Source organism: Lonchura striata, chromosome 1, assembly GCF_046129695.1.
Source record: "Lonchura striata isolate bLonStr1 chromosome 1, bLonStr1.mat, whole genome shotgun sequence".
Lineage (NCBI taxonomy): Eukaryota > Metazoa > Chordata > Aves > Passeriformes > Estrildidae > Lonchura > Lonchura striata.
In genome coordinates this window covers 148,993,353-149,020,731 of record NC_134603.1, presented here as the reverse complement: position 1 = coordinate 149,020,731, position 27,379 = coordinate 148,993,353, and the positions used below count along the sequence as shown (strand labels likewise).

At 37.3% G+C, this 27,379-nt stretch overlaps 1 protein-coding gene across 5 annotated transcripts in view; it reads left to right on the top strand.

The window, feature by feature from the left end:
* RBM33 (RNA binding motif protein 33) overlaps positions 1 to 27,379 on the top strand; it is a 102,573-nt gene that overhangs the window by 29,355 nt on the left and 45,839 nt on the right. For 4 of the 5 annotated variants that reach the window (XM_021526561.2, XM_021526558.2, XM_021526557.2 and 1 more), the window contains exons 7-10: positions 727 to 898; positions 5,701 to 5,906; positions 7,788 to 8,091; positions 13,292 to 13,350. In XM_021526561.2, coding sequence (XP_021382236.1) covers positions 727 to 898; positions 5,701 to 5,906; positions 7,788 to 8,091; positions 13,292 to 13,350 — 741 coding nt within the window. The remainder of the gene's footprint in view (positions 1 to 726; positions 899 to 5,700; positions 5,907 to 7,787; positions 8,092 to 13,291; positions 13,351 to 27,379) is intronic. The other variant, XM_021526559.2, reaches the window with a different exon arrangement.

Sequence of the window (27,379 nt, the reverse complement as noted above, 5' to 3'; positions counted from 1 at the left end):
CATCAGGCCTACATGGAAAAAGGAAATTTTTTTTATTTTCTGTTAATTGGAAGGAGAGGGATCCATTGTCATTTGGAACATTGTTTTATTTAAATAAATGTTCTCTGTTTTAGAGAGAACTGGAAAGTAAATTCCAGAAGCATTCCAATAGCATCCAGAATACAAATTTAGTATTTTCAAATGTATCCAATCCTGTTCTTATTCTCTCAATCAGTTACTGAATTGAAACTGGGAAGCATTTGAGGAACAAAGTAAAGGCATACATACCTAGAGGAATGGGATTGAGATACGAGGTTATCTTCGTTGGTTGGGATTTTTTAACAGCATAGTACTGACAGTTGTTAAACAATTAAAAAAAAATTGGGATTTTACTGTTCCTATTATTTGAATCTGGTAGTAACCAAGGTTTGCATCATAGTCAATTCAGTGATAAAAATCTGTGTGTAGAAGTACTGAGATGGAGGAAGGTTCTAACTAGACTTTCAATATTCCTTAAATATTGCAGCAAATTTATTTTATATACTTTACCTTATTATTTATTATGTAGTACATATATTTTTAGTTTAAAAAAATTAGCTCTTAAATGTTTGCTGACTTATATATAAGCACAATATAATAGCAGCAAAATTTCTAGAAAGGGGCTTTTAAAGAAAGCTTTGCTTTTGATATTGTTTACAAGAAACTTGGCTTTTTGAGGCTGCATGTCCTCTGGTTTTTGTGATTTAGGCAGCTATTGGGTCTCTGGAACTTCAAGAAGAAACAAAAGAAGAGTCTGATGAAGAGGAGGATGATGATGAAGAGTCTGGACGATTACGTTTCAAAACTGAACGCAAAGAAGGAACGATCATCAGGCTCTCAGATGTGACAAGAGAAAGAAGAAACATTCCAGAAACATTGGGTGAGGTTTTGTGGCAGAGGATTATTTTGCAGAGCTGTAATGAATGATAGTAAAAGGCGAAGGGTGTTTTAGCTGAGGTGGATTCCAAGTATGTCTGCAACCATAAGACCTTATTTCTACTAGCCACAGACTGTATCTTGTTTTTACAAAAGGTGTTGGCTTGACAAAACAGTATCTTTTAAAAACAAGAGTGCACTGGAATAACCAAATTTCTGCACATAATTGCAAGGTAAAGGACAATTGCATTTTTTTCCAGGTACCTGTGGATTTATTCTTTAGTTTAATTTAAACTGTGTTATATAAATATAAACCATGTTATATAAATATATAGTATAAAAACAAGACCAGTCAATAAGGAGAAAACCTGTAGTGGACCTTGCCTGTTAAAAGAACAGTGATTTGAATTAGACTATTAAATGTAATTCTAGGTGATCTGGGATGTAGCTCTGAGATGCAAGGAAAAGATAAGTGCACATGTAGATGATTCTACAAAGAGGCTTTTACACTAATGTTTGGCAAAAACACAGTAGTACTGTTGTGAAATGATTTCTAGTCACACTAGTTTTTCTTAATAATTTATTGATAGAGACCAGATAACTGACCATGTGGTAAAAGGTTAAACCACAAAAAAATTCTGTTTGCATATAAATAATCTGCTTCCTTTTAAGATTGTAGAGCAAATTTTTGCAGCTGCTATGGTTTAAAAATGAAATTTCATTGCAGACCTACATCTCCTTACTCTAAAATATGAACATAGTTCAGAAAACACTGGAAGAGGAATTAACATTTCAGTTGAAGTTACAAACGTAATTTCCATCCTGTCACATTTTGGTGACCTTTTGTGACAGCTTGTCTCTATTGGAGGAGTGCATTCTTACTTACTGATTAAAGATGTCATTTGAAACCATTTTATTACCAGCAATAGTGAAATTAATCTTGACACTTAGAGACACTAGAAAAATAATTGCTGATTCACTGCATTAACTATGTGTGTGAGAACTATACAGTCAAGATGAAACCAAATGTGTGCTGGTAAAAAAAAAAAGTAAAAATACAGTGTTCTCAGTAATGTGGTTAAAATCTTTCATAAACATTTCTTCATCCAATATAATGTAAAGAATGGCTTTTCAAAGTTCAGAAGAGAGGTATTGTAAGACAGCTCTGCAATTGATTTCTAGCAATACCAAGTTTGTCACCTTTGATAAGAATTGCATGTCTTCTTTCAGTGCCTGTAGGTGAAGCCTTCTCAGAGTGGTAATTGTCATAATTCTCTGGACATAGTTACCTGTTAAGGAATGTGAAGAGGAAAAAAATCTTTGGTATTGCCAAACTGAAGTATTCCCTTTATATCTTATCAAAAATACACAACCCAACCCCTTAGACTTAGACAGAACCAATTGCAGAGTACTAGCAAAGGTCAGTTGGATGTGGCAGTACTTCTTGTTATGCCCTGCTTATTGGCTTATGTTCGCTGTGATGCCTCATGTCTGAGATTTCAGGCAGGGCTGGGAACTTAAAGTGTTTTAAATTTGTCCAGTTGCTCTGTGTCCAGAAGCATGGGGTATAATCAGCTTGCAGATCTGGATGATGAGGAGAAATGACAGCACACTGCATATATATGAAAATGAATATGTTTGTAGTTGTACACGAGTTCTTAGCCAGGGAGAAGCAGTATTCATGTGAATACCTGGCTGTGCTTTAGAAGAGCCTAGGGAAGGAAAGAGAATCTCTTCTTCCTCTGCTCATCACCTCTTTTCTTGAGCAGTCTGAGGTTACTTTCAGGGAAGCAAGGACTGTTTCTGTTGCTTCCCTCTCTGCAAAGCCATCTCCCATGCCTTCTCTTCTGCTTGATCTCTGTGTGTGGGACACAGTGCTCTCAAATTCAATATGAGCCCCCCTCAGAGGGGGACACTATATTTTGCTGTGTGGTGTTGTGTAGCTACATGCAGCACTTGCAGTGCTCATGGCATCAGTCCTAGAGTTAGCAAGAAGGCTCTGAACCTGCACTTGTGTCTAAGCAAAATTCTTCACAGGTAGGACAGTTGCCCTCAGTGGCATGTTATAGAGGAGGTATGCTTGATGTTAATGTAATCTTCTTAATTTTAAAATCCAATGGTTATATTGTACTTCTGTGGTCATAGATGTAGTATGAATGTGAATGTGGTTTTGTTTGGGATTTTTTTCCAGAGTTGGTCCCTACTCTGAAAAACTGAGCGTGTGGACTGTGCCTTTTAGGACATGGCCTTAAAAATTTGAGAAATTTTGTGTAAAATAAGGAGGAAAACAATTTATGTATTTTAAAGAGAGTTATTCTGCATGTCCAAGATTGACAGACTTGACTTTGCATGGATGCTGTCATCCCTTCCCCAAGCTTAATCAGCACAGTGCTCTGAAGTAATTTTGTTTGGAGCAGTCCATTCTTCCAGAGTTGTTTTTATTCAGTGTGCTGAGGAGGCTGAGAGACTTGGCCATAGTCTTGCTTTCTAGGAAGCCTAGCTCTGTTCCTAGGTTCATTAAAAATTGCTTTCCTCACATAGGATTTGCAAGCTATTTAATAGGAACTTGCTTTTTATCTTGCTTGACTATCAGTGGTAGGTACTTGTTGCAATGACCGAACTTTATTTTCCAGACTACAGCCTTGCTGAATTCAGGGTTGTAGTGTGGAAGATGTCAGAAAAATTGCCTTGCCTGTCGTATTCCAGAGAAAACAAAACAACTGTCCAAGCAGCAGATTGCTCAGGATGCCCTGCAGGACTTGGATAATTTCTGGATAATTTCTTCTGCAACATAGTGGCACTCTTTTTCCCTCATGGATATATGGAAGTACGGGTCTGTCTTTCAGGCAGGTCGGGTCAAAGCCCACATTGGCCCTTCCACGTTTGTGGGTTTCTGGAGAAGCACAACTTACTTCAGGTGTGGAGAGGAAGAAGACTTGAAATCAGAGCTCCGTTTTTCCCACCTAACCAGCTTTTTTTTTTTGATCCCTGGCAGCCAAAGTTGGCTATAGCAGTTTTTTACTTGCATCTAAAGCTTTTGATTGCTTTATGCAAGGGTACATTTCTCTTAGTTTTTGTCAGAAATGCACATTTTATACCTAAGACTTGAGGGACTGTGGTTCCTTCCCTCATTCTAAGCATTCTGTAAGATTTTCTTGATAAAGCCTGATTGTCTGAGCTCTGCTGTGCAGGTGCCTTGAGGGCAAAGGTAACATTTCATGAGAGTATTTGTTTAAGGCTTTATGCCATTCAATTGTGTCAGAGTGGAGAGAAAAGGTGGTAGAGAAACTTGTCTCATCACCAACGTGCAAAAAATGAAATAGGAAACTCAGGCAGATCCTGGGCTTTTAGAAGTCTCTCATGTTTGCTGTGTTCTTACAGGCCATCTGCAAGTTCAAAAGTTTTAAAAATTGGAAAGCTCCAGCTTTGTGGAGGTACTGAATGCTTCTGAGAACTGGGACATGCAAATTTACAGTCTTTGCAGCTCAGTCATGCAGGTAGTTTTTATAGGCAAGCAAGATCAACTGCCGCAGAGGGAATGCTCAGTGCTCACCCTTTTCTGCCCTTCTGTCAATCCTCCACTTCAAAGACTAATAGAGATTACTTATGAAGATGTAAGATGGTGGTGGTTTAAGTAGCTTTGGCCTTTAGACTCACAAGAAATTGTAAGAGTTTTTTAATTGATTTAGTTATGTATTCTTGGGAGAGAATATCTTGTGGTGTGGAAACAGTAGGAATGTCTCCTGCCAGATACTAATTACTTTAATTCTGATATTCAGATATTATGACTACTGTGTGTAGTATTGACAAGTACATACCATATTAATTTGAAATATGCTTTTATTTGTCAGGAGTGTGTTTGTTTTTAGTAGTTTAATTTTGGCAGAAATCAGTATTAAGGGTAACAAAGGATCTGGCTAGCACATGGCAAAATTCAGCTGCATGTTTGAGCTAAAATTAACCCTTGTAAGTGATTGAAACCTGGTGAGTTATTCTGCTTTTACTTTCATGGTGTGTTTCCTAAGGTCTGTTGTAGATTTTTTTCTGTATTTTAAAGTGATTTCATTACCTGGGCCTATTACTGCATCATTTCTTACTTCATGTTGTCAGCATTGTCCAAGGCTTCAAGCAATTTGTCATCTTTGCAGAGTACCACGTGGTCTCTGGTTGGGTGGGTGTTATCAGCAGCCATGTGTTTGACTTCAGCTGAGCACACATTTTAATGTGTGCTCTCTCTTCAGTGGAATTACCAGTGGTGAAGTACAGCTAGTTTGTAAATCACATACAATAAAACAAAAATTAAGTAGTTACGTCTAGAAACACTTCAGGAAGCAGAAAGTCCTTCTTTGGAATAGGCCAGTGTGCAGAGCAGTCTAGGGCATAAAATCTGTTTATATGGAAGACTCAACAGATCCTTTACTGTAAGATTCATTGTCCTGCCTGACATCTGCGGATAAGTGAGATGTTAAAGATACCAAAACGTTGAGAGGAGCTACAGCCTCCTTTTAGAGCAGAAGGCAGACTTCAATACCATCTTCAAAAAGAAAACAATTAAACCCTTTTGCTCATGTTTGTTTCATTTATCTGCTGCTTTTTGCCTGTGCAAAACACAAGTATCTGTGCGTTTTCCTTTTTAAGGTGTCTTTAATGAAATGTTAACATGCCACCTAAAGGAGATCAAAGTGCCTGCAAATTTTATGTTAGTCACAGGGATTCTTCTGTAGTTCTGGCAGTGTTTTATTTGTCATTGTTTTCCACCTTTTCAACACAAAACTAAAATAATTTTCCCCATTTTTCTCTCAACAGAGCTTTCTGCAGAAGCCCAAGCAGCATTACGTGAATTTGAAGAGAGGGAAAGGCAGCTTAAGCAGGGACGATACGGCTCCAGGAGAGGAGGGAGAAGAGGAGGCTCAGTTATGTGCCATGGAATGGGAGAACAAAGGAGAGACAATAATGATAGGGGAAGAATGAAGGATCACAGGCCTGCACTGCTGCCAAACCAGCCATCAATGGTACCTTTCAATCTTTAGTATTCTTTGAGCATCCTTGCAAGAAATTTTGGAGAAATGCATTTTAAATCACGGATCTTTGCTAGGATGGAATATATGTTCCAGTGTAGACCTTCTCCTCTTTCAGGGCACTGTTAGGCAGCATGGGCTTTGTGTGACGTGATGATTGTAAAGTATGTGCTTAGTCCTGTTACTGGCTTCATCTTGAGCAATCTCAAGACCTCCAAATGAAAAGTGCATTTTGACTGATGAATCACAGTCAGACTTACCTGCTGGTTTGCATGAGGATGGAGGAAAAACTGAATTCCTCAGAGAAGTCTACATGCAACATGGAAACTTGTTCAGTTCCCCATTATTTATAATAATGTAGTTTAAAAAATATGGTTCTGTAAAACACTTCTTTGGTTCTGTCAAGGTAGTATTTTTGCTGATACCTCTTTAAAAAAACCTATTTGCATATAAACTATGCTACTATGGAGGTAAATAAAACCCTAGGACAGTAATCAGCACTTCACTACTAGATAAGTTACTATTTTGGGATTTCAAATGAAATTTATCTATGTTACTACTTTCTATTTCTCTGCTGTGCTTTGTATCACAATACTAAGGCTTAACATTTTCTATCAAAAAACCTTACAAAAATCAAAACTATGTCCAGCAAGTGATCAAGAGGTCAGCACTTAAGTATTATGGGGAGATCTTATTTACATTTTGAAAATTGTTTTAATTGTTATTTTCACTAAGCTAACAAAAGTTCACTGTCATAAAATATACTGGAAGCTGAGACTGTAGAACAAAGTCTTTGTATGTCTTTGCAGGACAAGGTCATGTATGTTAAACAAAGGTGATTTTTTCCAACAGCAGTAAGTAGGTGCTGGTCTCTGGCAGGAGTTGGTGCATAGTTCAGTGCTTGAGAACTCTGCAGTAGTAAATTTTGTGCTTTTTAAGCAGTGAAGGTTAAATATTTTTTTTTCTGTTTTGCTGCAGTCATTGCAAGCTATTTCGATTTTAAATGTAAATATTTTTGTGCTCATCACAGTGCCTTCTTGTGCATACTGTGTAGCTGCTTTGATTTGTGTATAGGCTGCTGAAAGAAACAAGAAACAGTCTGTCACCCCTTTGCTAAAAGGTCTCTCTTTGGGTCTCTTATTGCACTGCCTCTTGGAAGTTACTGGTCTAGGACTGAGATCTAGTAACTGTGACTTGAGAAGCAGAATGTCTCTGAAAAGAGACTGGAATTTTTTTTTTTTATTAGCACTGATTTTGGCTGTTTGTTTTTGAGAGTTGAGCAGCAAGATACTTTCTCCTGTGTTTGGAAGGATATCTTTGAAAGGCATCTTCATATGATTTTTTTTCTTCAAGCAGTATGGATAGGTGTGCTGCACTGATATTGAAGAATATTTGAATTTGTGCTGCACTGATATCTGAATTTGTGCTTTGACTTTTGATGATAGTGCTAGGTCTGTTATCTCAGAGAGCCTCTTGTATTCATGTGTCAAAAGTTAGTGGGTTTGTTTTGGTACTAGGACTCATTTCTAGTGATCTTTACAGAAACCTTATGGCAGTTAATAACACTGATATATGGAGAACCCTAACTATATATGAAACTAGTCAGTTTCACTGTTAAAAATGAGTGAATGTGTCTGCATTCCCTGTGCTTCTTTGCTCTTTGCTGTCTTCTCCTTCGTATGAATGTTTTTGATTGCTCCTTTGCTTTCCTTTGCTGATGGTTTTTAGTGGTTCCACTTGATTATAAAGAAAAGAAGTTTCTCTGTTCATAATTGGCCTTAATTGTTCTCCAGAGATGTCTTGGTTTTGTGCTCATTTATGTCAGGATATTATAACTTTAAAGCCTAGTGACTCTGTTCTTTTGTCTGACTTTAGACTCACTCACAGAGGTTAATTCCAACACACCAACAACCTGTTATGAGTCTGTTCCAGCAGCAACAGCAGCAGCAACAACAACAACAGCAACAGCAGCAGCAACAACAGCAGCAGCAGCAACAGTTACAATCTCTGCTTCCTTTACAGCATCAGCATCATTCTTCTCCTCCTCCAGGGCTACATATGCCCCCTCAGATAGAAACACCTCGAATAATGATGACTCCCCCTCCAGTGACACCTCAGCAACCGAAGAACATACACATAAACCCACATTTCAAGGGGACGGTAGTGACGCCTGTGCAAGGTGAGCTTCCTGAACACCTTCCTGGTCATGCAAGCATGACTCATCTTGTTCTTTGCCAGAGATGGAACAGTTTGTTTGTTTATCACTTCATGGAAATGTGCTTCAGGCTGCTGGTTTTTTTCTTGAAGCTTGAAACAAATGTTTTGCCTGAAGTAAGACATAATGTTGTTGGACTCTGGCCAACTGAGCAAGCAAAGTCTTTTCAGCTTTCATCATGTTTGCTATTCTAATGTAAAGCCTGAGAAGAGGAATAAAAATGGAAACTGAAAAGAGAATGTGCTTTTCAAATAACAATAAATACCAGTTTTTCAAAACTAGGAAAGTACTGCAATTTGTAAATTTCCCAGCACCATCTACCTGTTTCAGTGAGAGGGTACTGAGGCACTCCTTGCAATGTAATTGCTCTGTGAAAGATACCAGTTACTGTCCTTTCTTGACAAGATACATGCCCTCAATTTTCCTTTCACAGAGTCACATCTGTAATTGCTTTGATTTGCAAATATGTTTTTTCTTTAAGTTAACATAAGCATTTGGGCTACGCTTCTTAGAGTAGCTCTCAGGAAATCTGTTCATGTTATTGCTTATTTTAAAAGTGTTTAATCCCAAAGAGAGTTAAAAAAGACACCTGCATACTCTGATTTCTGATTATGTTGGGACAAGACACACTAAAGAAACACATAAATATTTATACATATTTAATATTAGATTTTCTGTATTTTTCCCCTCGTCACATCAGCAGAACTCCAAGCCAGTGTTGTCTTTGCTTCATTGATTTAACCAATGAAAAGCAGGAATTTGGCAGGGTAGAATATTGCCAGTGTATGGAAGTCTGTTTTGCTTCTCACAGATGGCTTTCTAGTAGCTGTGTCAGAGAGCTTATTTTGCTTTTCCCTGCCATGCTTCCCACAAAATTATGCATCAGGACAGATTATCTGGAGACACTCCAGAAGAACATTTACTTCTGATTTGTATCTTCTGTGCATTTTTCTAGCACTACCAAAGTAAGTTACTGTTTAATGAGGAGCAAAAACTGCTTTTAGGCTACTCTAGATGCCTTTTCCCTGTCCCTGTGAAACAGTACCAGATCTTTTCTACCAAGCAAATGTGATCATAATCCTGGGAATGGCTACTGAGCATTTGTGATTTTGCCTAATGTCAGAAGTATCCCAATGTATTTTCTTCCTTCTGTCTGAAGAGTTTTTTTTCACATTACATTAGAGCAGCTTCAGGCTCTTCTCAGCTTTACCAGTGTCTGTGGCACTCTAGCTGTTGCAGGTCTCTTGCTTGATGTTGTTTACAGTCTGTTTTTTGGTCTTCATGCACATCCTCATTTCTAGAAAGTTGTGTACCTACTGCAGGTTGGGAGAGCATCAGTATTTGATTTGTAAAGGGGAGGATGTTCTTGATTTTTTTTTAGATCTTATATCTGCTGACTTTATGTGCACATTCATTTCTTGACGTGTAAAAGTTCAGGTGTTCTCTTAGACTGAGCAGCCCTTGAGAGTGAGGGATCAATTGCTGAATGGTGCTAAAACCTGCATTCAGCAAGGACATTCTTTCCTCTGTGTATCAATGGCAGCTGCTTCATATGAAGTCCCTTTGTGCCATTCATTTTGCTGAAAGAGTCCTTGGCAAGGACTGATTTTTTCTGCTAAGAGGTGTGCAGCATACTATTACATATGATCTTTTAAGTCATTGTAGGAATTTCATCTTCTTGATTAGAGAGCATATACTGGAAGTTGAGTCTCCTGTGGTGACTGAGAGTAATGGCCACCTCAGTCTTAACCAGTAGCAGTACAGTTATGTTACATGAAAGTAAACATTTGCACACATAAGAAAAGTGTGAAAATGTGTTGGAAATTAGGAGCTTTCTGTAGATAAATAAGCAAAATTCTAACATCTTCAATGGTATTTACATATTAAGGTGAAATTTAAAGCAGTCACTGCAGGCAAATCGTAGATAGAAATTCCAGTGTAGGAAGTGCTATTCCAAACTTCCTCTTAAAAACTCTTGCTTTAATCCATCTACTTGAAGCCCCAGTAGGCAGAGACTGGTGGTTGGCAGCAAAAGGATGTGTTCCATTTGCAGCATCATTTCTTTCAGGGTAACAGGAAGGATGAAATATCAGATTGACTTTGTGTTCTTGATTATATCCTACCCCTTCTTGGCTGAGCATATTTCCAGGTACATGAGGGGCTTTACACATTGAAGAATACAGTCAGATAGGTGCAAAGTTTATTGGGATTCTGTTCTTGAAAATGTGATGCCTGGAAGCTAAAAATGCCATGTCTGGAAGTGCATGATATGCACACTTAGGTTCTGGTAATTTTAATGGTGTGCTGTCATGTTTTAGTGTAGACTGGCATTTTTTCCTCTCTAATTTTATGGCAGGATAAAGCTCACACACTTCTAATTGTCAGCACCAGGGACACTCTTCCTAAGTGCAGATCATAGAAATACACTTTTTAAACATATTTTTGGTTTGAGTTAGTCTTGAAATGCATCGACTGTATCAGTATTTTCTAAAACAGACTCAAACCTTCTGTAAATTGTTACAGAATTTTCATGTGAATAAAATACCCTGTATAATAGCTCTTAGTAGACAACTACTTCAGCCTGAAATGGAGTAGAAATACTGTTGAAGAATCCTATCACAGGCTTATTCCTTTGATGTTTCAAAAGCAAATCTCTTTACAGTGGTCACCATCTCCCTGCCCAGCCTTGAATCCCGATTCAAAAAAAAAACAACAGTTACTTTCAAGTCAGTTTTGTTTCAAATGGATTGGTACTTTTTTTAGTCTTTGAAGATTCATAAATGATTAAGGACTTGGTATATCAAACCCCTAAAAGATGAGTCTCTGTGGATACCTGCTGCAGGTACTGTGCAGTTGGTGTTCATCTGTGCCTCCTGTGACATTTGAATCCCATATCTTCTAGCTTGTGTCATAGTTTTACATTTTGTTTATGTCCTATTCTGCAAATTAGTTTTGAGTTGTAGGTAGCAATTTTTGCTGAATGTGTGTCCAAACTTGAGCATGATCAATTTATTAGTGCTGGAGAACTGTACATAGATGTCCTGTGAAGTGCTGATTCAACCTGTGGTAATAGGTGTTGCATTTTTTTTCCCCTTAAATGTTTATACTGCAGGTAGCTATTTCAGGGATACTGTGGCACTGCCAAAATTGACATGAACTAATGAGCAGTGTATGACAATTCACTATGTCATTTACCTTTTGAAGACTATTTGGTGTCTTGGGAGAAATAATGTTGTAATTCTCCTGAATAATCAGTGTGGGAATTACTTCTTCATCTTTTCAAGTATAGCATTGGAATTTATAGCAAGGAGCAATTTAATCTTCTTAAAATAGTGTCTTACAACATGCTGTGTATTATTTTTGAAACATACTTTTCACACCTATGGAATATTTGACATCAAGAAAATGAGGGCTTGAGACTTCTTTGCTGCTCAAGTAAGTGTCCAAGGATTGGAAGGGCACAGAGTTTGAACTACTATCTTTCATGAGTATTAAATTAATTTGTTTAAAATACATAAATATATTAATTTATATGCTACTTCTGGAGGCAGGATACTGAAATAGACTATAGTTCAGTTGACATTTGTCTATATTTCCCACCTTACAGTTTTTTTCTCAGTGCCTCTTTGGCCCGTAATACCTGAACTATTTTAGGATTAGGTCTGTCAAGAGCATCTTAGCAATTTTTTTCCTGTGTGGCCATGGCTGTTTGATACCAACAGATGTTCATTAGAAGCCAGGATGAAACCATTCCAGTCATTTTCTCGTGTAATGTGATACAAAGCTTGCACACAGTCCTGCCGTGCTGAAAGACTGCTGCAATTAGTTTACCCCATCAGTCTCTGAACCAGCAAAACCACAAGTACTTAACGAAAGTGGATAGAAGCCAGACATGGACATGAACTGGGAAAAAAAGCCACTAATGCATAGTTCTTGTGCTTTGTTTACCAAGGGAAAAGGGATTTTTGAGGCATCTTAGCCAACCTCTGTGTCAGGAAATGCACCCAACTTCTCTCAAACTAGAAGCATTTCTTAATATCTTTCCTGCTCTGAAGTGTAACACAGTAGCTGTCTGCAAAGTCAGTGTTTAACCCTGCCTGGAAAATGTTTCCCTATCACTTTTGGAATTGCTAAAAACAAACTGGAGAAGAATCTTACTAAAAGCTTTTAGTAAATGAGCAAACACATTGTGTGGTTGGAAATGCTTTATTTAACTTCTCTAGGCCTTTCATTTAACATGAAAATGTTTGTATTTTTAACCAGTTACACAACTGTGAGAGGAGATAAAAAGTGCTCTGGAATATAGGAAAGCTGTCATTACACTTTGTGTTTGAGATTCCAATATAGGTTCCGTTCCCAAGGTGATCCAGCTGTAGCACTTCGTGCATTTTGCCATAACATTAAGTGAATGTTTTGGGAAACAGCTTTTTGTGACTAGCATTTCAAAGTGCAGTTGTAAGGAGAGATCATCCATGTTAATCCCCCTGAAATACTAGTTTTAGGGGTTATTTTTTTTTTCAGGAAAAGGTCTCCTGATTCTTCTTGGTATCTCTATGCAATCACTGTCTTTCATCTCAGATCAGCAGTTCTGTGATCACAGTTGCACACACCACTATGGTGGCAAGGCCAGACAGACTAAGTAGTTTTTGTGTGCTGTTAATTGCAGATGCCTGCCTCGTTTTACCCTCATGAGCAGTGATTTTTACCAGTTAGTGTCTCTCATGTCCATGCTTCTTGTGGTAGCTTGGTGGTGAGACTGGGAGATGCCTAGGAAATGTTGAGTGGCATGAAGTTGAGAAGGCAAATTAATCATGTATCTTTCCATTTGAAACATGAAATTACTTTTATGTCTCTGTCAGCTTTGTGTAAGGGATGTCTTTGGCTGAATAACCATTCTAGTTTGCCTTCCTGCAACAAGGAGCAATTTAATTCTGGAAAAAGCAGAACTAAATTATGTAAATTAACTAGGAGAATTATAATTGCCCTGTTGCATGTTGTAGGGGAGGGAACGGTTGGTTAAAGTTAATTGTAGGAACTGTGACATGTGAGGGTAAAAGTAGCAGATTTTAATCGTGGCTTTTTATTGCAACTGCTTTTGGAAATAACTACAACAACTAGGTTGTTGTTAGGTAAAGCAAGTGGTAAAAGGTGCTTCTTGTTTCAGTGCCCTTGCTGCCAGTTCCTGCCCAGCCAAGACCTGCTGTGGGACCCCAGAGATTTCCTGTGAGTAGCAGCTGTTTCTTCTTCTCTGATATGGATAAGCATACATTTGCAAGGAAATATTAATATAGCAAATAAAAGCTGTTCTAGTGAAATATAATTTTAAGGATTTGTAAATATTGACAATACACTCTGCAGTTGAAAATGTTTGTTAAAAGCTTAAGGTCAATGGATTTTTGAGAGTAGAATTAATTCTGTTTAACTGTAAAATTGTTGAACCAGTCTCTCCAGTGGGAAAGGCAGGAATGCATCTTGTCTTAAGGAATATGGGCTTCATTTTATTACTTGGCTCTTTCTGTATAAATAGAATCCTTATTTTATTTGATATAATAAAAGGCTATTTGAAATAATCCCTAAGCTTAAAAAGTAGTAATATATGTATTTATTGTAAAATGCAGCAATCATTTTTAATATTACTAAAGGTATTTCAACACTCTCATGTTTTTTATATAAAAATAGAAATGGCATTGCATGACCTTGCTTTCTTTTATGTTTCTAATTTTGAAAACAAACAAGACACTTAGCTGCTTCACTAAGCTAATTTCACTTATAATTTTTTTAAACTATGAATGGAAAGAGTATATGCTTCTAGAACTTTTCTTATAATTTCAGTTTTGTTACACTGAATTTCTAGTTGAAATGGTTAATAGGTTATCAAAATAAGCAAAAGACCTAGGTTGTGATATTACCTAAAGTATTTTCAAGTAAAAACCTGTGTTTTATACTTCCCAAATATATAATACACACAAAAAAATATGTTGATATGTGCAGTGCTGAAGGAGAAAAATAGATGTCTGAACATCTGTGTAGTATCTCTGGCATAGAGATCAGATGTGTTGGAAAGAAGCAGATTTCAGAAACCTGCTGTGACTTTCGATTGCCCAGTATAGACCTGGTTGTTTTTAGTGCAGAATATTTTTCATACAGGACTTACGGCTGAGGAATTGTGATGTCTCTGTTTTGCAGAGAAAGTCTTTACATTGCTGCATTTCTTCTGTGAAGTCTTAAAAAATTAAGTTGTAAACCCACAGTTTAAGTAAATTCATGTTGTATTTTCAAGAAAATATTTTTAAACTTTTTTTATTAAAAATATTGTGGTTTTCAGAGGGAATAGTTTTCTTCAGCAGTCTTTAGTATTATGGGGAGACCTTATTTACATTTTGAAAGTAGTTTTAATTGTTATTTTTTATGGAAACAGGTGTCTTGCATTTGTTTTTCTTTGATACTAAGTCAGTTTGCTAGTAAACACAATTTGGGATGGAAAAGAAATTGAGGATAAGTAATATCTGTAAAGGCATTGTAATTGGCATCTTTGAAGTGTGTTTACATCAGCATAGAAAAATTGGAAATTAATTTTTTAAAATATTTAGTGTGAAATTAGATTTTAGTTCTGTTCACTTTTGGGGCTGCAAGTTGAGAAGTATTGCAAACCTAACTAATCTATATGCAGCAGTTTTTAACAGGGAATAAAGTAAACTGAACATTTGTTGGTCAGACTCTTGCTCCTTTAGCCTGCAGGAAAAACTTGACTGCTTTCTGTCTTTTTATTTATACAAGCAGTGCACCAGAAAAGAGTCAGTAAATTACATTTTCATGAGGAGGAGGAGGAGGGCTCACTTAACTAGGAGGGTTTGGCACTGTCCTTTGGTTGCCCTGACTGGCTTTTTTCTACTTGAGCAGTAACGTGCTGCGTGACCCAGAGGAAGTTGCTTCATCTTTCCATGGCTCACTGAGTTATAAAGTGGACTTCCCCTATGAAGTACTTTATAAATTTTGCATGGGTTATCAGTCATATTAGGATTAGGAATTAAGTGTCACTGTGTACATATCTCATGTTTGTTTTATTAAATGTAGTATGTTAGCTTTTGAGCTGAAGACAAATTTACTTTCTGACTAACGTTTTATCTTGCAGAACTACCTTTTTTGCTGTTACATGTCAGATGCCTTTGTGCTATTACAATTCGCTTATTTATGTATAAATGTTGACTTAAAGCAATGCAGCAGTGGTTAGACAATTTTGACAAGCCATTTGAAAAAGATCAAAGACTTACTCCAGACTATGTGCCGTTCATTCAGCCTTTTCTTCATTGTATAAAGAATCTCTGGATATATAATAACTTGAATTTGCTCTTGTTTTTACGATTGCATAATCAAAGGATAATAGTTAACTGACTTTTCTGATTGCTTTGCTGCTAAAAGATAGTGGGGTTTGAATTAAATATTTGCAGTCTGCTTTCCTCTTGAACTTTGAACTGGATGGTTCCTTTTGATTGAATGTGACAGAGGTGGAAACATGAAGAGTAATTAAATTCTTGCAAGAAGAGACCAAAAGTGGGCAGTGCTATACTTAAGAAGAAATTTGTTTCTGAATTTCTGTCTTATCTAGGAGAGAAACCTCTCAGTGCAGAGAGCCTCTGTGCTCCAAATATTGGAAGAACTTCAATCAGAGCTAATCAATTGCCAGCCATAAGTCTATTTAAAACCAGGTGTTGTTAGTTTAGGGCTGATGAAATGACTTCCTAACCATGTAATGGTTAATTCTTACAACCTTCTGCAGAAGGTTGTAATTGAAGGGTTGAACAAAGTTGTAATGAGCATGTTAACATATGGTGTGAGACCTAAATTATAGGAAATAATGTAGTGCTATGTCAGGCTAGTGTTGATCAGGACCGAACCTGCTTAGAGTGGGGGCTGATTAAATTCCCTTAATCTTGAATCTCAGTTCTAGTATTTCAAGGTAGAGCTCATTGTTCAGTTACTTCTTTCTTAAAACTTAACTTCTGGAATGTTTAGGGATAGAGTACTGGAAAAGATGCAAGGGAATGACTCTGTGTTGTGTACACAGAGTTATTTTGCTTCCAGTAATCTTGAATCAAACAATCAAGTTGTGTTACCTGTTACTCTGTAAGCATTTGAAGTGACTTGGTGTGAATGGCGTTTGAGAGCTATATGCAGCTGATGAGGAGTGAATAAATGGTGGATCTGAGGTGTGTCACAGCTGAGAAACATGGTGCACTTGTGGGATCTGGGAGTTAAGGATGTGAATTCTGTTTGTCTGAATTGCACAGTACTTGTGGCTGTAGTTCACAGTAATCCAATCTACAAGCATGGTTTGAATTAACCTGGACCTGTCCAAGTGCCAACTACATGTTTTCTTTAAACAGTTGAAAGAATAGATGAAATAACCTCTTTGGCAGAGTCCTTCTGAAGGTCAGACTTTATCATTTGCCTTTGCTTTAAAGTGCTTAAGAGGCCTTTTCCAGAGTTCCTGTCCCGATGTCACAGTTGATATCTCACAAACAGCAGTCTACTTTGCAGACTGATCCATTTATAGGAAGGTCACAGAATACTTTATTCACAGAGTGCTCATAATGGCCTTCTGAACTTTTCATGTGTTTTCTGACCAATTTACTAATTCTTGCAGATGCGCCAGTGCAGGGAAAGGAGCTGCATGGTTGTATATTACACAAGAGGGACTACTGTGATTTCTGTCCTTCATCCAGTGTTTGTTATTTGGGCTGATTTATCTTTCAATTCCTGTGTTCTGTGAAGAAAGATGGGATAAAACAAGGGAAGAGGAGATGAAATAGAAAATGAAGAGGTGCTTCAAAACACTTTCTATTATATAAGGGTTCCTGCTAACTGACTATTAGAGAGGCCAGTGCATTAGTAAGTGTGAAACTAGAAGTTAAGGGATGAAAAAAATCGTGACCATCAGCTTATCTGAGTCCACTAGCACATTCCATGTCTGAAATATTTCAGTATTTGCCTGAAGAAAAATGTATAGAAGCTTTTTGCCTTCAAACTTAATTTATTTAACTTACGAACACCAAAATAATAGTACTACATGAGATACGTGTGCAGTATTTTATGGACATAGAGAAGTTAAAGAAGTGTTCTCATGCCCACTTTGGGATGGAATGTGGCAGAGGGAGGGTGTCATTGTTCTTCAGCCAGAAATTATGAGGCATCCCTAGCATCCAGATTTGCGGCTGGAGTGGGAGGCATTTGGAGAGAAGAGGAAGCTGGGGAAAACCTGCCTCCCACTGCTAAAGGCACAAGAGAGATTACTCAGGTCTGAGGCCATTCCCCTTCTGTCCATGACCTGGATCCTCCTCTGCAGCTGCTGCAGAGAGAGCAGAGCCTGTTAATGGAGCTGTGTGCCTTTGGCCAGGAAAGCTTCCAGGAACCTGGGATAAATTCTCATTCAGCTGTTGTCCTTAGGCTGTCACTCTGGGTGTGGTGGGAGCCAGGCAGGTGCCCAGCCCACAGACATGTTTGGTCAACTTGGGTTTCAGAGCTGAAGTTGGGAGCAGTCTGAAGTGGCACCAAACACAAGATGAAGTGGCACCACTGTCTACCTGACTAATTTGTGCCAGGAAGGCTTTGCTATTTTTTAATGCACAGAGCTTTTCCCTTTTGATAGGACACCTTAGTGCCCTGGGTGGGTGTCTTTGAGATAACTGTAGGATTCATGTCTGAAGAAGCTGAATTGTAAAACATAAATAGTGATTTATTTAGTATTTTTAAGACTTTATCCTCAGGCACTTGTGAATAGCCTATGTTGTATGTCTTTTTATATTCCTAGGGGGAAATTTACATTATTTGTTTTTGGAACTTAGAACTTATTTTTAAAATAATCTTTATCTCAAAGAATACACTTTTTTTCCTTAAACAGCAAAAACCTTAGTAAACTTACTTGATATTCTCATTCAATATGCTTCCACTTGATCTCCAGCACATCAGGTGGTGTCTCAAATGAATGCTGTGAAGGGCAGTTGATTAGTTTGGATTAATTTTTTCCATAATTTCTGGAGTCAGTAGTTTGATTTCTGAGTTTTCAAGTGTAGTTTGTGTTTCAGACACTGATTTTAAATACTTCTTTATGATTTAATCTGTGAGAGGTTTTTAAACAAGTGACTTCTGAAAACAGAAGCTGCTGTTCTTCATGGTCAGTTGTTTGAAACATTTATTTTAAAAAGACAAAATATTTGTGCTATAAAATTAATTATAAAAGGTACATTGGAATATAGCTTATTTATATTTTTCCAGGTGATCCTTGGACTGTCATGGATCACCTACCATCATTTTAGCAAACATGGGTTGGCTTAATGGTTTTACAGTGGGCCTGGGTCTGTGGCTGCACCACCTTCTTCTTACAGGATGTAGAGGCAGAAATTTGCAGTGTTTTTGGTAACAAAACTTGCAAAAGTGTTTGCTGTGTGTTGTGGGAAATCCAAATAGGGAGGAAATTTTCCCTCCATTGTTTCAAATTCAGTCATGAGTTGCTACATGTGAGTAAGGGTTTTTCAGCAACTGTTATTAATGTGGACTCACAAGCCACATAGTAAGAACAAATTATAAAGAGTGCTGCATTTGACCACAGGCAGTAATTTTAAACTGATATTTAGTAACCTGTACATGTTTGTAACAGTATGTATGTAGGAGACAAACTGTTAATGGAAATAAAAAGCCACTTGTGAAAATTATTCTCTTACTTCCTCACAATTATTTTGCTTTAGCTATGGCTTCACTATAATGAGTAACAGTAAATGAAATTTTCCCTCTATTGCTGTGTAGTGGTGGCAGATCACAGGTAGTGTAGAAAGCATTTTGTTTCCATTTAACAGAATACATGGTATCAGGTGGTGTTGATTGGCATTTCTTGGATACTGCTTTACACGGCATTTCATGCAAATCATGTTTGAATGAGACTGCTGCATCAAATTACATTTCTTTCAGATTATAGCCCTTGCTGATGTGAGACAGAGCTTGTTCAGCAGCTAGCAAAAGGCTTTGGTTTTTAACAGGTACTGTTTTCACAACTTGACTGCAAAGCTCTGTAATTACAGCACTTAAGATAGTGAAGGAATGATGGGCACTTCCTCTTATCAGATCTATAAGTAGTAGCAAGCAAATGCAGCATGAGACTGCTCCAGCTGTCAAGTATTGTCAGGCTGCCATAGAGGGAATGCAGTTTAAAATGCAGGTGACATAATACCCAACATCCTCCATTTGCTAGTGGGCTTCTGATTAATCACGATTACCATACATTATCATACCATCAAATTTAATCATATCAATGAGTTCCCATCTGCAGGAGGAGCAGCAGCAGCTAAACATGATGGTAACAGCTATTAAATAAGAGAGAAATAGCTGGTTTGTAAATGCAGTAACCCTTTAACTTGTCGTGTTGGCCCCAGTGTGCATGTGCTCTGTAGACAGTAAAATGGAACAGAAAACTTGTGCTTTTATATTTTACTGTCATTTATCTTTCTGTAAGGTGATTGCTGTTTAGCACAGCCAAGGAGAACCAGTATTGTAGATTTCTTTTTTCCTCTGTGTTAATTATGATAGATTTTCTTCAGTCTCAGCTTTAGTAGCTGCTAAACACAGAATCACAGAATGTCTGAGTTTGACAGGGATCTCTGGAGGTCACCTGGTCCATCCCTCTGCTCAGGCAGGGCCACCTGAAACCAGTTGCCCTGGAACACGTGTGGATGGCCTTTGAATATCTCCAAGGATGGTGCAAATGCTCAGGCAGCCTTACAGTAAAAAAGTTTTTGTTTATCTAGCTATATAGGTTGTTCTTTGGTTTTTGTATATTTCTGTGAATGAAATGTGAAGCTTCAAAAAAAACTATTGTAGGCAAAGCACAAACTTTTATCAATACAAAGATAAAAAAAGGGGGAAAGTATTATGCTTTATATATGTGCTTTTTTTCTGTTAATTAAGCACTGTTAAAGAGTTACTTTGCAGGAATCAAGACTTGTAAAGAAATCCAATTAAAATATACAGTCTACTGAGTACAATAATGTATGAGTAATCTAGAGCTTAAACACTGAATAGAGAACTAGCATGTATCATAATACTAGGGAGTATTAGATTATAGTATATTTATCTTAAGCTATTTCACTGAGATGAGAAAATGACATTTTAAAAGATAACTCAGTACTTTGTCATCACAATATGAAAAGAGTAAATCTATAAACTGGTATTTGTTCATCTGCTGTGCCTTCAGTTCTTGCTAATTCTTTAGAATGTGAAAGTTGATATGCTTAACTTTATTATAAAGCAGTAAGTCACTACTGTTACAATAAAATAAGGCAATTCAGAGAGATGTTATGGGTTGACTGTAGGATACCCAAAAAATATTAAAATGTTCAGGCCTTTTTGCCCAATGCATGAATAGTACTTGTATGCATATTGGGAACTCTGACTATGTCAGGTTCTCACCTCAGTGTGTTTGTAAGGTCAGAGATATGCAGAACATCTCAAAATGAGATTTCCTAACAGAACTAAAGATCATCAACCCAGTTATTTGCTTACTAAGTAATCAGATCCTTTTCAAAGTCCAGGTTAGCAGCAATTCTCATTTTTCTGTAAAGCTGTCTGCTTCTTGACTTTTTATGCAGCAGCCTGACCATTTCTTGTTAAAGAGAGAAGCATCATCCCCAGGTCACATTTGAGGTGCTCAGATTTTAAATAAATTGTAACTGCAACTTCAGGCTTGGAATGTAGAAATCTTGATTTTGATGTTCATGATCCAGTTAGTTGTAGCCTCAAGTTGTTTGTAATTGTTAGTGAATTGCAGGCCACCAAGATAACACATAAACACCGTGATAATATTTCCATGGAGTAGTTTCTACAAAGTCCAAAGGAAAGATCTTAGCTCATTAGTTCCTAAAACAGGAGGGGTTCCTAAATTTTTTACATGTCCATAAAACTGTTAGCTTTCAGCACAGAAACTATGCACAAGGATTTTACAGTCTTTTACTAAATGATTATGAAATCCTTATCTTTCAAGGGAGAGTTCATTGTTCTGAATGACATTAATGTCTCTTACACTCTTTCCCCAATTTGTTTGTGTTGTACTTAAAAGTTAGAGGGCACCAAACAAAAATTATCATGTGCTCTTCCAACACCCCATTCCTGCAGAGGACTGAAAACTTAAGTGAAACTGAATCTTCCAGATGAATGAACTTAAGGATTTAGTGTTAAAGTTCCTTAGGTTTGTGGTTTGAGAGGTTTGGGTTTACTCTTCCCTTCCGTCTGTGCAAGTTGCAAGAGCTTGTCTGTCACACTGTTTCTCATTATGGCCCGTCTCTGCTGGAGGCACTCACTCTTCCTTCACCCATACCAAATAGATGGATGGGAGTGTGGTTTTTTGCACATCAGCACTTTAAATTAGGAATTTAAATCTAAAGTTGGGATCTTGTTACCAGTACATTTTATCTGTCTGTATTTCATTAAGGACTCTGAAGCAGAAGTTCTCCTGTGGAGAAGTGGTTGCTTATGGGCCCATCTGTTTTGTTGCTTGTCTTAGAAATGCACTGAAGTTGGGAGTGTTTTTGTCTCCATGTGCAACATGAATCTGTTCCTGCTGGATGTGTTGCAGGGATGCCCTGAAACTTGCTGAAAAGGGACACTTTTGGTATACAATAGTTCTGATTTTTGGCTTTAGTCTCCTGTACTGTTAGGGATTGTCAGCCTGCTGGGAATGCCCATCTCTGTTTGCATTGCACGTATTACTTATTTTAGCTATTTGATTGTGAGTTGGCTTAATTAACAGGTGATTCCATGCCTTTCTCTCCTTGCATGGTTCACCATGTTGGCTGAATTCTACTTTGAGACCCTGAGTAGTGAAGGTAGAGCATTGGTTATTTCTCCTACAGATGACTTGGACTTCTGCCTAAGCCTCCCAACACTCTTTCTTCTTACCTCTTGGAGTTGTGTAGTGTCAGAGAGGAGCTTGTCAAAGTTGTGTGGTACATTTAATATTAAAAATTATTTTCAGCTCAGTTGAAAATATCAACCCATTCTCTCTGACTCAGTCTGTCTGCAGTGCCAGGATCTGTGCAGTCCACAGACTTGAACCATACTTGGCTATCTCTATACGTTTTCCCCTCAGAAAATATATTCTAGTAACTTTGAAAAGACTCGTATATGGGTAACATAAAACTGTTGTCTGGCCTTTTTTGGGCACTCTGAACTTTCTTGTCCATGATTGGCATGAATTCAAGGTGTGTCTTGTATATTAGGTGATCTTATCCTAAATCTTTTGAGAAAACCATGGTTCTTGATAGACTTTAGTTCATTTTGATGAACTTACATGATTGTCATAGACATCAGAAGAACAATACTGAATCATTGAAACTATATAATTTGAAATAGTCAAAAAGTATAAAAATTAATTTTATAATAAAAATTTTGCATGAGTCATTCCTTTCTGTATGCTGTGCAAACTAAAATAAAGTACTAAAAGAAAGAAACTTGAAGACCCATATTTCATGGAAGATACGGATACATATTTCTACTTGGAAATTTTTGAACCATATCCAAGATATATGAGCAGGGTTTCCTACACAAGAGGATGAAAAATCAGTTTCTTGCACAGAAGGTAGGCAGTTTAGGAAAGCTTTTCGAAAAGTCTGGGGGCTGCTGAAATAAGAGGATTAACATCTTGTGACAGATGGCTATAGTTTTAATTGTCATAGGCTATAGTGGTCATTATTCTTTGCATTTAAACCATATAAGAAGAATTAACTGAGTGGCCCTGCTTAACTGTCAATGGGGTTCTCCTAGCTCTTTGCATTTTAAGTGAGATTAATAAATGAAAACATGTTGTACAGGCAGGGTGTATTTTATTGAAAGATTCATGATGTTTCAATGACATTGTTAAGGTATTTAATTAGTCTCATGAAGAAAGTGGAGTGACCCTTTTAGAGAAGCTGATAAATCATATAATAGCTGTTAGATCCTCTTTATTCCTTGCTTTATAAGATTAACTTTGTGCTAAGCAATTTATGCTAAGTTTTTCCTTTTATTGGTGACCAAAGTTATCTGTACTTCATGAATAGATTATTGGAGATAACATCATGTAATTAACAAGAGATGCAGAAAAGTAAAAGTACAATTTGTGTAAGAATTGTATGAGAGAAAATGTTAATTTCTTAACTAGGAAGGATATTTAAAGGGATAAAAGGAAGGCAAAATACTGCAGTTCTTTGAAAGGATTAAAGTAACCTTATCTCGTGTTCTTTCAGAAGGTGGGATTGCATGAGTGTGTGAAAGTCATGTTCAATGAGCTATTCACAACTCTAATGAATTGTAGACACAAGCTGGCATTGCCTTTTTTTTTTTCCAAAAGTGATTGATAAGGTGTAGGTTATGCCTTTGCTATACTGAATAATTGAAAGTAGTAAAAGGGAAAGTTGTACAACCTGCAGTTATTCAGAACTGTATAAAAATGTCAGTCTGAAGTGCAGTAAATTATGGTATGTGTGGGAGGAAGAGTGGGTACATTTTTGGTGAGAGTAAACATCAGAAAATCAAACATTTAAGACAAAATAACTGTTAGTAGCACTTCATTGTGGTGTTATCTTCTCCTTTGAAGTATTTCTGAAATGTCTGTGATTGTGTTCTCTTCAGAAATCGACACAGAATCCTGTTTCCAGTGTAATTTCCTTCTAGACCTCAGATCTTGTATTCTTACGGACCACCTTTTTTTCTTCTTGAATTTTCAAAATAAAATTGCACTAGGATAAATTAAATTATGGAGTTCAGAGCTTTCCTTAAAAACAGGATAAGATACAGACTTCTGCTGGGTCATTCTTATGGACATTTGGTAGCTGTCATGGTAACCATTTCTGTATGAGTGTGAACGAACCTTGTGGGATCTCACTGGGAAGGCACATAAATTTTTGTCCTTTCCCTCAGTGTTAGAGCTGGCCCCAATGTTGGACTGAGATGCAGAACCTTGGAGCCGTGGCTGATCACAGGAGTTTTCAATTTTCTTCTAGGTTGGAACCTGTTAGCTTAAAAATAAGTGTTCTGAACACTGAGTAAGGACGTTTCCTGAAAGATTTAATAATGGTGAAGTAATAGTTAAAATGTTTTTTGGGTTTTTTTTGCAGGGACTCTTAGCTGATGTGTGTACTGAATAGTTGGGTGTAATTTGAAACTGTCCGGATAGCAAAACCATGAAAAATGGGAGTAACTACTGTGCATATAAAGATTTATTATGCATCTATGTTACAGTATGCTTATTTTATCAAAAATAGGCCATTATGAAACCTGGCTTTTGCACCTGCTCTTCATTAATTTTTGAAGTTAAATAGCTCTGAGTGGTCTTTTCCACCAAATACCAGAGGGCACTTGGGTGTTATTAGCAACAAATACTTGCTGAATGTAGAGTTTAACATTAATGGTAAAATAATCCACTACTAAAATTGTAGTTTAACTACTGTTAAACACACAAAAAAAAAAAGCACCAAAAAAACAAGCCCACCCTCAAAAAGCTTTAAGCAATGGAGAACTGTTATATTACTTTGTACTGGTTTTAGGATAATTGGAATTTGACATAAGTAAAAGCTGAAGTGGTAATACTGTTGCGTTTCTATGGAATTGGAAAAAATGTAATGTCATTTGAGAATAATAGACAAAGACCTCATAATTAGAAAAATACCCATCGTAGTTTATGTATTTTCTTTTTTAAAAAAAGTTAATATGTATCTGGAAGTAGCTGAACGTTAGAGTTTGTTTCACATGTAGTGTCTGATATGAATCAATTGCACAACTGAATTCCTGTTGGAATTATCCTGGGAGCTTTTTCAGAAAAATCTCAGCAATGTAAGATGTGAAAATATCAGCTTCCCCCTCCCTGTTTATACTGTTATTTAGGGCAGAAGTTTTTATCTTTAGGGATATAGAAGCAAACCTGGTTTAGGAAGAAAGTGGAGGTCAGTCTATCATGACTGTAAGAAGGGAAAGAATCAACCTAATTACTTTTTTTTAGAAGCAAACATTAGTAATTCGTTTTTCAGCAAATATGTCTTTGCAATTAATTTTGCATGATTGGCCTTTGGTTATCAGCCAAGAAATGTGATCAGTCATAATTTAGTAGTTTTTAAAAATGTCAGACACAAAGTTAAAATCTGCTCAGCAATCAAATAAGTAGATATTTGTTAGTGAATCTGGAATCTTAAAAAGTGGGAAAAAAAACAGAGTTCTTCACTGCTAGGGACAGAAAAAAGAGAGGCATATAGGAAGAGTTCAAAACTTCAGATATTTCCTTTTTGTTCTTTCTTGGACTGTTTTAAGAGTTACTTTGATCCAAACTGGTGTTGCAGCATGTACTTATATGACATACACTGCTAGCTAGAGAAAAAAATTCTTAATGTATCTTAGTGAGCATTGTTGGGATTTTTGACGCCAGATTTTGGATAACAGTTGGATATTTTGTGTTAACTGTTATTTTGTGTTAACTTAATGCGGATGTTTAGAACACACTAAATGTTTTGCTTCTTAAGGTGGATGGACACCTTTGGTACTGAAGACCACAGGGAACTTGAGATCAGCATTGCTACTATTTTTAACAGTAAAATGTCTTGCTGTTTATTGGTTCATGGGGGGGGGGGGGGTGTTGGCAAATAAGCTATAATAGAATTATTTTTTTTTAATGTGAGCTTTCTTAGACTTAAAATGACCTTGTATTACTCATTTCTAAAACTTACCTAAAGCTTATGTCATAAAGGTTTGTTTCTTTATGATGGAAAATATAAAGCTGCTCTCAGTGTGTGCAATACTAACAGACTTTAGTGGCCCAAACCAAGATGTTGTGCTGGTTGCTGGTATAATTTTGAATCCTTTTGGTTGAAATTTTCCAAATATACTTTCATTCCAGAGCTGAAATGGTAGAAAAATGTTTTGTATCCAAGTGAGTTATTTAGAAGTGTTTTATTATTGCACAGTTTCCAGAGAAGAAAACTGAGTTTGGCTGCACTGAGGATGTTTCAGTACACGAGGGCTGTGTGAAATTCAACAGGACTTTCCATGCATTTGCAATTCAGGGCTGCTTTAGGAGGAGACAAATCTGGGCATAATAATGAGGGTACAGGTTGGCAGGGGAGGGAAGCCAAAGGGTACAAAGAATTATTTATTTAAAACAAACATACTGGATTTTTTTCAACCTGTGCCTGCAGCTTTCCTGGCAGGAAAGAGAGGGGAGATGGCCTGGTGTAAGTGTACAGGCAAGGAAATCAGGGGCTGAGTGGGGCAAGTAGGAACTCATGACCAGCTGCCACAACACGGGGCCACCAGCTTGGAGTCTGGAAGCTGGGAAGCTGGAGCCATGCTGGGATTAGGAACCAGTGTCCAGAGTGAAAGACTTGATGGGGATGAGAGAATGATCTGAAGGAGTGAGCAGGACCAAGAGAATAAAAAGGCAAATCGGGCAGTTTGGCCAGGAATTAATACTGAAGGAGATGCTTGAGACCAGGTTATAAATGTGGTTGAGAAGCAGAGATGGCTGCTTAGTTTGTAGCCTAAGCCTGTTGTCTTTCAGCCTAGCACTAAAACTGAAGTCTGGGAGTGAGAGGAGAGAATACATCAAGTTTGGAAGAAGCAGGTAGAGGAGGCCATGAGCACTGCACTGCCATTTGGTGCTTGGAACCAAGCCCAGACAGATCATTGCTGCTGCCAGTTCTTCAGCTCGGGTGGCAGATATGTGACACTTAAGATTTATTAGCCCAGGTTTCAGTAAGTTTCCACATAATTTGTTTTTTGCTGGATATTTTACAAATTACTAAGATACATGTAGGCATATGTCTAGGGAAAACTATGAGGAATTTGAGAGCTTCTGAGTCAGGATCTCTGAAAATGGGGAAAAAAGGTTGTCAAGACCATGCTCTGTCCCAAGATGCAGTTTGAGCATGTGACTATGTGCTGTAAATCAGATCCATCTTGTGTGTAAGTGCCCTGTTGAACTGGGTTTGCTCATGCTCCTGTTGCAATGGCCTTATGCATTATCCACTGGTAAAGTAATAACTAAATAGCTAAACATGAGCTGGTCAGCTGGGTGCCTCTCTCAGTGATGTGCAGCATGTGGAAGGGCTGTTTATTCCCTGGGATTGCTGTAAGAGCAATACTTGGACAAACAGGCTTTTGTCACCAAAGCTTCTGAGATGAGGGAATGCATCTAACCTATTTTGAAAGTAGCTCTTACAGCTCCTATGTGCAGTGTTGCTGGAGG